The sequence below is a fragment of the Delphinapterus leucas genome, chromosome 11 (genome assembly GCF_059928025.1).
Source record: "Delphinapterus leucas isolate spDelLeu-1000000601 "Yukka" chromosome 11, BTC_Dleu_Yukka2, whole genome shotgun sequence".
Lineage (NCBI taxonomy): Eukaryota > Metazoa > Chordata > Mammalia > Artiodactyla > Monodontidae > Delphinapterus > Delphinapterus leucas.
In genome coordinates, this window is record NC_143139.1 from 96,195,523 (window position 1) to 96,207,103 (window position 11,581).

General features: G+C 55.5%; 1 protein-coding gene across 1 annotated transcript; it reads right to left on the bottom strand.

Moving 5' to 3' along the window:
- Window positions 1-1,166: 1,166 nt before the first annotated feature.
- Window positions 1,167-2,351, bottom strand: A4GALT (alpha 1,4-galactosyltransferase (P1PK blood group)). The gene has a single exon (XM_089921411.1). The coding sequence runs from the start codon at window positions 2,333-2,335 to the stop codon at window positions 1,271-1,273; it is 1,065 nt and encodes a 354-aa protein (XP_089777537.1). The 5' UTR covers window positions 2,336-2,351; the 3' UTR covers window positions 1,167-1,270.
- Between the last annotated feature and the right edge of the window lie 9,230 nt (window positions 2,352-11,581).

The window sequence follows — 11,581 nt, forward strand, 5'->3', positions numbered from 1 at the left end:
CTCAACCTGCAAGGAGCAGATTTTCCTCTGCCCATCCCTGGGGCTGCCAGCGTGGTACTTCTGTCTCTCCTAGGTTCTCAGCCAGACAGCCAGGGTGAGGCAGAAGAGATCCCAGAGGCCTCACACCCCCGCCCCCCCACCCCCGGGGAGGTGTTTAGAGGCCTCTGGATTCCGCCAGCAGCAGCTCCCGGCAAAGCTTCAGGGCCTTGTGCGTCGTGGGGCCCTGCCTGGGCCTCCTCTAAGCTTGGAGGTACGTGCCCCCCAGTCTGGTGGTGGGCTCCTTATTTGGCTCCGTTTAGAACAGATTCAGGCTCATTATGGGGTGGGGGTGGGCATGGGGCCTGACTGAGGCTGTCTGTGAGCCCTGAAAAGTGAGGCGGGAAGCAGGCTTCTCCCATTCCCTACCGCAGTCGCTCTCCCGCACCGCGGCTGTGAGCCTGCCCAGTGGCCAGGTCCCCGGGCCCCCCGACCTAGGCAGGCTGCGTGACCTCAGGCATGTCCCCCCCCCACCGCCGCCAGCCCCAGCTGCCTCCTCAGCTGCAGGGTGGGGCTCACAGTGCGAATGAATGTGCATCATCGAGCAAAAAGCACTAGATGTTGGTGAGCCACCTTTACTGTATTTATTATTCTCACTTTTATTGTGTTTATTGCGGGCCGGGTAGGGGTTGTTTCCTTTAAAATGCTTTTCCTGAGCCACAAGAACTCCAGGGCCCCTGCCTGTGAGTGGGCAGCTGGCACATGTCACTCCTGCAACATTTCTGGAAAGAAGGATGAGGTGGGCAGGCAGGCCCTCCCCCAAAGAGCTCCCCAGGCCGGCTCTGCCGGCCTCAGCCCCCCTGGAAAAGAAACCCAAACCCCAGAAGCAGCCCCGACTTGGGTTCACGAAGCTGGGTGTGCATCCCGGCTACCCCACAAGCGGCCTCCTCTCCGTTCTTCCCAGCCCCTTTCCTTGGGCTTCTCTGTGCTCCCCTCGTGGGCACTTCAGCCCCAGCCTGCCTGCTTCCCGCGTTGCCCTGGAAGATGCTTTCATACATGCCAGGCTTGCCTGCTGTCTGCAAGACCCCACCAGCCTCCCGCTAGCTTGAAGGGAGCAGGTCCCGGGGTCCGCAGCACGCCTTCCAGTAACAGCTCTTGGGCCGACAGTTCCCCGCCCTCCCTGCTGCCTGCCCGAGATCCGGCGCTGCAGCAGCTCCGGTCTCCCCAGGAAGGGTGGCCGAGCCCTTTCCTTCAGAACGCCGGGCGCAGGGAGGGAGCGAGGCAGGCAGGCCCCTCACAAGTAAAGCTTCATGACCTTGTGTGTCGTGGGGCAGTAGCGGGCGTGGAGCTGGGCCAGCAGTGCCCTGGACGTGGCCTTGAAGCGCGTGCCCTGGCTCTTCTTGTTCCACACGTGGACAGCGTAGGTGGCATTGAGCAGCCGGGACAGCTCCTCGGGGCTGACGTCTTCGAAGTACTTCTTCCAGTTCTGCCAGGGGATGGGGTAGAACGCCTCGTAGGGCAGGGTGGTGACGCCACGGCAGGTGTGGCTCTCGCCCAGGCTGCGGATGGAGCACCACTTCTTGAAGACCCGCGTGAGCAGCTGCGGGCCCTGGTGGCCCCAGATCCAGCCGTTGTAGTGGGCCACGAAGTCACGCATGCACAGTGCCATGAACTCGTGGTGGCGCTCGAAGGCCAGGAAGGCGCCGTTGAGGACATAGCGGGACTGGGTGCCCAGCGCGTTGGTCAGGTTCCCCAGGTTCTTGAGGACGATGAAGTCCGTGTCCAGGTAGATGCCTCCAAACTTCCACATGAGCGCAATCCTGGAGGCATCGGAGAGCACAGGCAGCACGTAGGGCTCCCACCGCCGCTGCAGGGCCGTGTACCAGGCTGCCAGGGGCGTGTCCCGAAACAGCTCCTCCAGGTCCAGCGGGAGCATCTGGACGTTGGGGAAGCAGCCCAGAAGCGAGAGGCCCAGGTGCCGGGGCAGGGAGGCGTTCCCGCCGGGCAGCCCCTTCATCAGGACCGCCACCCGGGACTCAGGCTGGGCCCTGGCTGCTGACTCCACGGAGCACATGAACAGGAAGTTGGGGTCCGTCCGGTCAGAAGTCTCCAGGAAGAAGATGTTGCCGGGAGGTGGGGTGCTGGAGGGCGGTGTGTGCGGGACCAAGCGCGGGCAGGGTATGTCAGCAGGCAGGTTAGAGAACTGTCCTTGGCCCCCGGGCTCTCCCACGATGTGCCAGTAGACCATGACGGAGACCAAAAACATGAGCTTGAAGCCGATGACGAACAGGGTGCAGACCCGCTGCCTCTGGGCACCCCGGAGCAGCCGCAGCAGGCAGTCGGGGGGCCTGGACGTCATCTCCCCAGATGATACCAGGAGCCTCCAGCAGGAACTGGCTGGTCTGTAAGAGACGAGGACCGCATTCGGGCAGGCCACTGGCATCCCTGACCCAAGAAAGACACTTCCTACAAACACCAGCCACAGCCGACGCCGGCTTCCAGAGCCCACGGGCCTGCCAGGTGGTCAGAGCCCCATCTCCGTCCTCATCTGTAAAATCGGGGCAGCGGGCCATGGACTGAGGTCTGAGCAGGGTCCCTTTCACTCTGTGACATACCTGTGAGCTCCCCAAGGGCTGGGCCAGCACCACCTACGACGTGCGGCCAACGTGGGCCCAGGGCAGGGTCTGGCCTCTCGGCCTGGCAAGGCCTGTCCCCTTTGAACTACCAGGCTGGTAGCCTATGATCTGAGGCCCAGTGCATGCACCTCTCGGTCCCATTCAGTTCCACCAGCCGGGCCTGGAGCTGGTCCAAGAGGAAGAAATGCCAGCAGCCACAGGGGCTTTGAGCAGGAGGCCTGGGGCTCTGGGGGGCCTGGGTGCTGGCAGCCAAGCTCGCTCAGGCGCAGGTCGGGTGGACCCTAGGCACGTGGGCATGCTGGCCGGGTCCCGAAGCCCTTGGGCAAGACATGACAGGGTGTCCTGGGCCCCTGGCTTCCCCAGCCCCTGACTAGAGGGAAAGGGACAGGGAGGTTGTGCTCTATATAGTCTGTGAGTTGACTAGTGCCGCTGCCCTTGGACTCTCATTCTCTCGTGATGCCCAGGCTGCTGCTGGCCAGGAGCAGGAACATTCTTGGGTGCCTTGCAAGAGGCTGGGAGGAACAAGAGAGGCTTGCGGTGGGACTGTGTGAATGCCTGGGACATGAGGGGCCCCAGGTCTGCCTGAACCAGCAGCAAGACGGTAATACTGGAACGAGGGTTATATTCATTCATTCAGTGAATACTGACTATCCACCATGCACGTGTCAGGCAACCTTCTCAGCATTTCACACATATTAACCCATTAGACACTCGCAGCCACCCTGTGGTGAGGAAACTGAGGCACGGAAGTCTGGTAACTCATGCAGACTCCTCTGGCCAGCAAGTGGCAGGGCAGGGTTTGAACCCAGGCCGCCTGGCTCCAAAGTCTGTGTTCTCTCCACTGCGTCATCCTGCCCGGCAGACAGAGCTTGCCACCGTGTGAATGCTCCTGGCACTTGGGGACTCGGTACACACTGACCTGGACAGTGCTTGCTATTAAGAGTCCTGGCCGCCATTTACTGTAACCCCAGGGGACAGCTGCACAGTTTCCCCTTCAGAGGCCAGAAAGCTTGGGTGCAAAGTGGTGGGGGACTGGGTGCAGCCTGGGGGCCAAGGGGGGCCGGAGTCAACCCCTCCCAGGACAGAGGCGTCTTGCGGCCCGAGGGTGGTGCCGGGAGCCCGCGACTTGCTCCCCAAGGCTGCGGCAGGGAACCGTGACCACGTCATGGGCTGGAAACTGACCAGCCTGGCCGGCCCATGGTGGCGAGGTGGGGATCCAGGCAGCCTGGAAGGCCTCCTGGAGACACGCCCTGGCTCAGCAGCCAACCTCCTCTGCCAACAAGAACTCGGTCCTTCCACACGCTCTCCATGCCCGCAAATCCATCTGCAAAAGATGGCGAGAGACAGAGTGAGGCCGGGCAGGCTGGGCCTGCAGCTCCGCTGTTCATTGATTCCTCCACTCTCTGGGCCCCTCGGCCCCTTAGGGAACATGCTTGTGAGAAGAGAAGAGTTAGGTGCAGCCCTGCCCTGGAGGAGCGCTCAGCCTAAGGGGAGACCATTTGGAGAGAGACAAGGACAATAAACTAGATGATGGCTGAATGGAGCAAAGGGACCAGCAGAGCGGGAGAAGGTGGCTTGACGAGAAGGGAATCAGCCAGATGGGCCTCCATGAGCACCGTGGGGGCCTGCGCACCTCTCTCCCCGGGACCCGGCTCAGTGCCTGGGACACAGCAGCCACACAGGAAACGGACTCGCTGTCTGATTCACTCACTCAGCAGCCAGAGGGCCGCTTTAAAAACACGAGTCCGGGGCTTCCCTGGTGGCGCAGTGGTTGAGAGTCCGCCTGCCAGCGCAGGGGACACAGGTTCATGCCCCGGTCCGGGAAGATACCACATGCCGCGGAGCGGCTGGGTCCGTGAGCCATGGCCGCTGAGCCTGCGCGTCCGGAGCCTGTGCTCCGCAACGGGAGAGGCCACAGCAGCGAGAGGCCCGCATACCACAAAAAGAAAACAAAAAACAAAAAAAAAATTTAAAAAACCCACAAGTCCGGCCAGGTAGCTCCTCTGCTCAGATCCTGAGTGACGTGGGAGGCCCAGTCCACGAGGTGCTGCGTGTCCCCATACCCTGACCTCACACCCACTTCTCTCCCCATCACCGCCTGGCCTCCTTGCTCTTTCAAACCCATCCCCCCACGCTGCTGTCCCAGGGCCTCCGCACCTGCCGTTCCCTCTGCTTGGAACGCTCTTCCTGCAGGTGTTCACATGCCTCATTCCTTCACCTCCCTTTGGTCTTCACTCAAGAATCATCTTCCCACGGGCCCTCCCCAGCCTCTCCAAGACTCCAGCTCCCCCACCACTTCATAGCCTCCCCCTTTAGTTTATTCTCCCTAGTACTTATGCTAACATACTGTACGTTTTTGTACTTGTTTGTTTGGGTTATTTATTTGGAACATAACCTTATGAGGACAGGTAGTTTTTTGTGTTTGGTGTGTTTTGTTTAGCCTCCAGAATAGTGCCTGGGTCTTGGTATGTAGTAAATAAATACCGAGTGAGTGAATGTCTCAGCGTGTGGACCAAGTGAGTGAATGAAGGAGTGAGCAGATCTATGAGTGATCAGAGAATTAATGAATGAAAAAATGAATGAGTTAGCGAATCAGTGAGTCATGAAATGAGCCAGTGAGCATGTGAGTGAGGAAACTGCGGGTCACAGGGAGGGTGAGCTGCCTGGGATCCCGCAGCCAGGGTCGTGAGTGGCAGAGCTATGATGTAAACCAAGAACCTTGTGTTCCCCTGGCCCTGGTTTTCCTCTGCAGGGAGAGAGGCTATTTCGGTCCTGAGTATTTTTAATCCACTATGAACCACACCGATGAGCGCACAGCGCAGGAGTGACCTGGCTCTGCCACGGTGTGTGGGCAGTAGCAGGCTGTCAGGGAGGCGGGAGCCCTGGCCGACCGTGGTTGAGGGGCACAGACGCCAGCAGCACCGTATTTGGTGCTGGAGCCCAAGACCCGGGAATAGAAACTGTGTATGGGGCTAAGTTGGCCGCAGCCCAATACCCGTGTGACCTCAGGCCCAAAGCATTCTCCTGGTCCCCTAAATGGGCCTCCCAGCTGCAGCCCAAGTCCTGGCCTTTGTCAGTTGAGCCTGGCATGTTCCTGCCACGTCCTGTCTCCCTGCCTACCACTTCTAGCCCTGCACTGGGGAGGCATTCCCAGTTAGCACAGAACTGTGGTCACATCTCTGCTCTAACTCCTTCTGTGACTCCCTGTCATCGAGATCCCCTGTGACCCATCTCAGGTTGGAAGTAAGGGCATGGCTGGTGGAGACAGAGGGCTAAAGGTCTGGCCAGAGCCCTGTTGACCTGGCCCTCGGCACCAGCTCTGTGGACCCCACTTTGAGAGCACAGGGGCCAGGCTCAGGCGCCTAGAAAAGGCTCCCGTACTGGGCGCTCATCACCCCTTCATGGCCTGCACCCACCTCTGCCCCACAGCAGAGGCGCTCCACCCCTGACCCTAGGTGGGCTCCTGTGTCCCACCCAGGGCAGGAGAAAAGGGTTGTAAGTCAAGTGTAACTGGGGTTCCCAGGGGAGATGGGGAGGATGTCTGCTGGTTTTGCTTGCCCACCATCCAGTCCCACTTCTTTTTTTTTTTTTAAGTTTTTCTTTTTCTTTTTTTTGATGTGGACCATTTTTAAAGTCTTTACTGAATTTGTTACAATATTGCTTCTGTTTTATGTTTCGGTTTTTTGGCCGGGGGGCATGTGGGATCTTAGCTCCCCGACCAGGGATCGAACCCGCACCCCCTGCCTTGGAAGGCAAAGTCTTAACCACTGGACCGCCAGGGAAGTCCTCATTCCCACTTCTGATAACAGCACCCCAATTTCCTTTGGGGAACCACCCCTGCCCCACAGAGTCCACTTCCAACTCTGGGGTGGCCCCGTGATTCAGGTCTGGCTACTGCCTGTGTCGTGTTCCCCCAGCCACAGTGACTGGCCCCACCCTCTACCTTTGGAGATTAGAAGGTGCCATGGATGCTGGTGACCTGCTCACCGGGAGAGGACATGCACAGGACCGAGTGAACACAAGACAGAAGCCCTCTGGCAGTAACTGGTTTTAGGAGCCACGAGCTATCCCAAACTAGAGACAACCTGCCCAACCTCTCATGCTAGAGGGGGTGAAATTGAGGCTCAGATATGCTCAAACCCACACAGAATCACAGCCGAGGCGGGACTAGAACTCAGCTCTCACACCAGCACACGTGCGACTGGATATCGGGGTTGTGAATTCTCCAGTGTTTCCCTCCCACGGGCCCTGGAGGCTGGGAACCAGCTCTGGATGTGGCCTCAGGGGATGCAGGCAACTGCCTGTCCTCTACTTCTGGGACAGGTCACGTAATGCCAGGGGCCTCAGTTTCCTCACCGGTGGAAGGGGAGCACAGTGTCTGCCCTAGGTACTGCGTGCACTTCTACCTGCACTTGGACCTTGCTGGTTCTGCTGTGGGTTGGGGGGCGGTTTGGAAACCAAAGCCTGTGGGCAGATACACATAGGAAGGGCAGAAGAGGCACTGCCAGAGGGTCCTTCTCTTCCTGGAGGCCCACAGGGCTGAGGAGATAGCAGCTAATGGGACCCTGTCCTCTGAAATGGAGGGCGGACCCCGACCTGAGAGGGAAGGAGAGCCTCAGAGCAAATGAGCACACCTCCTGAAGACTTCTCCAGTCAGCCAGCAATCCATCAGTGCCCTAACCCCACCCCGCCTCGACCTCTCTTCCTGCTTTCTGTCCCTGGTCTCTCTCTTGGTCCCTCCCACCTCTTCCTCTCCCTGCTGCCCCTCCAGGTCTGTCTGTCTGTCTCTCCCTCCATCTCTCTCCCTCTCAGCCAACCCTGGGATGCCTTTGTTTGGTCCCTGATCCCACGACACCACATCGGGGGCAGAGTTGCAATGGAAAGACACAGAGAGAGACAGGGGCCAGAGACCAGGTTGACAGGACGGAAAGGACCTGGAGGGGCAGCTGCCTCTCCCCTCGCCCCAAATAAGCTGCTCCCCGAGCGAGGGACACGAAGGCCCCAGCTGGCACCTGTGCCCCATGCCAAGCAGAAGAAACCAGGATTAATTATGTACTGGGAGGTTTGGGGCTGGGGACCCAGGGGGGATGCAGTGGGTGACAGAGGAGACAGGGAGCCTGCTGCATCCTTCTGCTCGATAAGGAAGCATCTCATGGGGTCAGGAGGCCCTGGCCCGGCTTTAGCTGGGGTCAGTGTGTTTCTCAGTTCAACCTGACCACCAGTGAGGGGTGCAGCTACTATTCCAGCTAATCGCAGCCCCCGCTCCCTGTTTAACTTTCAGAAAATTTAGGTGACTTGTCCAAGGGACCATAGCTAGTGGCACTGGGGCTGGAGTCTGCTTCCAGGTCTACCCAACCCTGCTGAATTTGCTGTGTGACCTTAGGCAAATCACTTTCCCTTTCCCTTTCCCTCAGATTCCTTCTGCACAATGAGGAGGGGAGAACAAAGCTAACCAAACGTTCTAATGGTGGGGACACAGGGCATGTGCTGATCAACTTCCTTGATAAGTTAACGTTTTGATAAGATACCCGAGGCTATACATTGAGGTATCCAGGGGAAGGTCACCGGCCCACGAAATGGAGCATAGAATTCAAACCCAGTTCCCTCCTGACAGCTTCTGTTCTGCCACTAATTGGCTATGTGACCTTGGGCCTGTGCCTGCCCCATATCCTTTTCATCCACAAAGCTGAGGGGGGTGGGCTCTTTGGTCTTAGAACTCAGACCCTCCTGGGTGTGAAAAATCAATACTTAGAGCTTCCAAACCCTACTTGAAGGGTCTGCTGTCCTGTCTACCCCCACTCTTTCAGGGCATAAATAAATGATTTCTGCTCAAGAATTGAGTGACAGTTACTAGACGTCAGTGATCCTTGTAAAAGTGGCTGTTTTGGGGCTTCCCTGGTGGCGCAGTGGTTGGGAATCCACCTGCCAATGCAGGGGACATGGGTTCGAGCCCTGGTCCGGGAAGATCCCACATGCCGCAGAGCAGCTAAGCCCGTGTGCCACAACTACTGAGCCTGTGCTCTAGAGCCTGTGAGCCACAACTACTGAGCCTGCGTGCCGCAACTACTGAAGCCTGTACACCTAGAGCCTGTGCTCCGCAACGAGAGAAGCCACTGCAATGGGAAGCCCATGCACCGCAGCGAAGAGTAGGCCCCGCTCGTGGCAGCTAGAGAGGGCCCGTGTGCAGCAACGAGGACCCAACGCAGCCAAAAATAAAAATAAAATAAAATAAATAAACTTATTTAAAAAAAAATAAAGTGGCTGTTTTCAGAGCAGAGGTTATAAAATGTTCCCCCTCCAAAGTCAGAAATCAATCAGACAATGGCTTGCTCTTTGGGGGATATACAAACAGAAAAATTAGAGAGGTGGAGACCTCTTTTTCCAATAGGAATAAGGCAGATTCTTAGTTCTGAATCTTCCCTCTTCTACTGATGTCAGACAGAGCGACAGGGCAAAGAAAAAATAAAACACAAGCTACAGCATTAGGGAAATCAGGAGCAGGAAAAACCCCTAAACTCCAAGTTACATGTAAGTGTGGCACAAAGCACGTGAGGCCAGCAGATACAGCAGTGAGCGGGGGGGAAAGAATGGGGTGCAGGGGGCACCCAGTAGCGCAAGATTGCAGAAATAAAGGAAGAGGGAGACTTCCCTGGTGGTCCAGTGGCTAAGAATCCGAGCTCCCAATGCAGGGGGCCCGGGTTCGATCCCTGGTCAGGGAACTAGATCCCACATGCTGTAGCTATGGATCCCGTGTGCTGCAACTAAGACCCGGCTCAGCCAAAAAAGTAGATAAATAAACAAAAGGAAGATGAATAAGACAGGAGCTGGGGGCTTAATGAACCAGGGGGGTTCAAGGTTGGAGGCAGCGGCCTCTTTTCTTTAAATAATGGCAGTTTTATTTTATTTTTTTGTTTTATTATTTTTTTTGGCCATGCCATGCTGCATGTGGCATCTTAGTTCCCAGACCAGGGATCGAACCCATGCCCCCTGCAGTGTAAGTACAGAGTCTTAACCACTGGACCTCCAGGGAAGTCCCCGGCAGTAGCCTCTTGAATTGGGTTGGGTTCTGAGAGGCAACAGAAGAGTGGATGCAGACAAAGGCCATATTTTAAAGGAACAATCCATTCATGTAAAAACAGAGGAGGGAGTCTTTCAGCAGAGAAATCTAGAGAACAATCCTGGCCTCTCTCCCAATTTCCACCAAAACCTCCTGTTAGTTGCTAGTCCAGGAAAATTCAACTCATTCAAATAGGGAAAAAAAAATTGTTAAAGGCATAAACACAACATCCATACAAATAAGCTACGTGAGTGAAGAGGGAAAGGAACACTGATGTTCCCTCGTGTATAAAGAAGATTCACTATACAAATATTGCCACAAAACAAATAAAAATTCTAATTCAAAATTGCAGCAGGATTTAAAACAGTCAAAATAAAAACCTTGAGAAAGAGTAATTCTGGCTTGAAGAAAGACCAGAAAGCAGAAATACAAGAACTGGAGAAGAAATGGACAGAAAGAGAGATGGCAAGATATGAGGATGGGGACTTCCCTGGTGGCGCAGTGGTTGAGAATCCGCCTGCCAATGCAGGGGACACGGGTTCAAGCCCTGGTCCTGGAAGATCCCACATGCCACGGAGCAACTAAGCCCATGCGCCACAATTACTGAGTCCTCGTGCCCCAACTACTGAAGCCCAAGCACCTAGAGCCCGCGCTCCACAACGAGAAGCCTCCACAACGAGAAGCCACCACAACGAGAAGCCCACGCACCGCAACGAAGAGTAGCCCCCGCTTGCCACAGCTAGAGAAAGCCTGTGCACAGCAACGAAGACCCAACACAGCCGAAAAAAAATAAATAAGCAAATAAAAATTTAAGAAAGAGATATGAGGATGATAGGTGAGAACTGATAGACATGCTACATAAATAGTTGCACGTGTGCAGCAAATTCAAGTTTTGCTTTTTGGAATGTCCTAGAATTTCTTTTCCTTTTAATATTTTCTACCCACAGTTGGTTGAATCTGTGAATGTGGAACCCACAGATATGGAGGGCTGAGGGTACAGCCAAGCTGTTCTTTAATACAAAGGTTAGAGGGACTTCCCTGGTGGCGCAGTGGTTAAGACTCCACGCTCCCAATGCAGGGGGTCCGGGTTCCATCCCTGGTCAGGGAACTAGATCCCACATGCATGCCTCAACTAAGAGTTCACATGCCACAACTAAGGAGCCAGCGAGCTGCAACTAAGGAACCCACCTGCTGCAACTAAGACCTGGCGCAACCAACAGCCACTATGGAGAACAGTATGGACGTTCCTTAAAAAACTAAAAATAGAACTACCATATGACCCAGTAATCCCACTACTGGGCATACACCCTGAGAAAACCTTAATTCAAAAAGAGACATGTACCACAATGTTCACTGCAGCACTATTTACAATAGCCAGGACATGGAAGCAACCTAAGCGTCCATCGACAGATGAGTGGATAAAGAAGATGTGGCACGTATATACAATGGAATATTACTCAGCCATAAAAAGAAACGAAATTGAGTTATTTGTAGTGAGGTGGATGGACCTAGAGTCTGTCATACAGAGTGAAGTCAGTCAGAAAGAGAAAAACAAATACCGTATGCTAACACATATATATATGTGGAATCTAAAAAAAAAAAAATGGTACTGATGAACCTAGGGGCAGGACAGGAATAAAGACGCAGACATAGAGAATGGACTTGAGGACACGGGGAGGGGGAAGGGTAAGCTGGGACAAAGTGAGAGAGTGGCATGGACACATATACACTACCAAATGTAAAATAGCTAGCTAGTGGGAAGCAGCCGCATAGCACAGGGAGATCAGCTCGGTGCTTTGTGACCACCTAGAGGGGTGGGATAAAAAGGGCGGAAGGGAGACGCAAGAGGGAGGGAATATGGGGATATATGTGTACGTATAGCTGATTCACTTTGTTATACAGCAGAAACTAA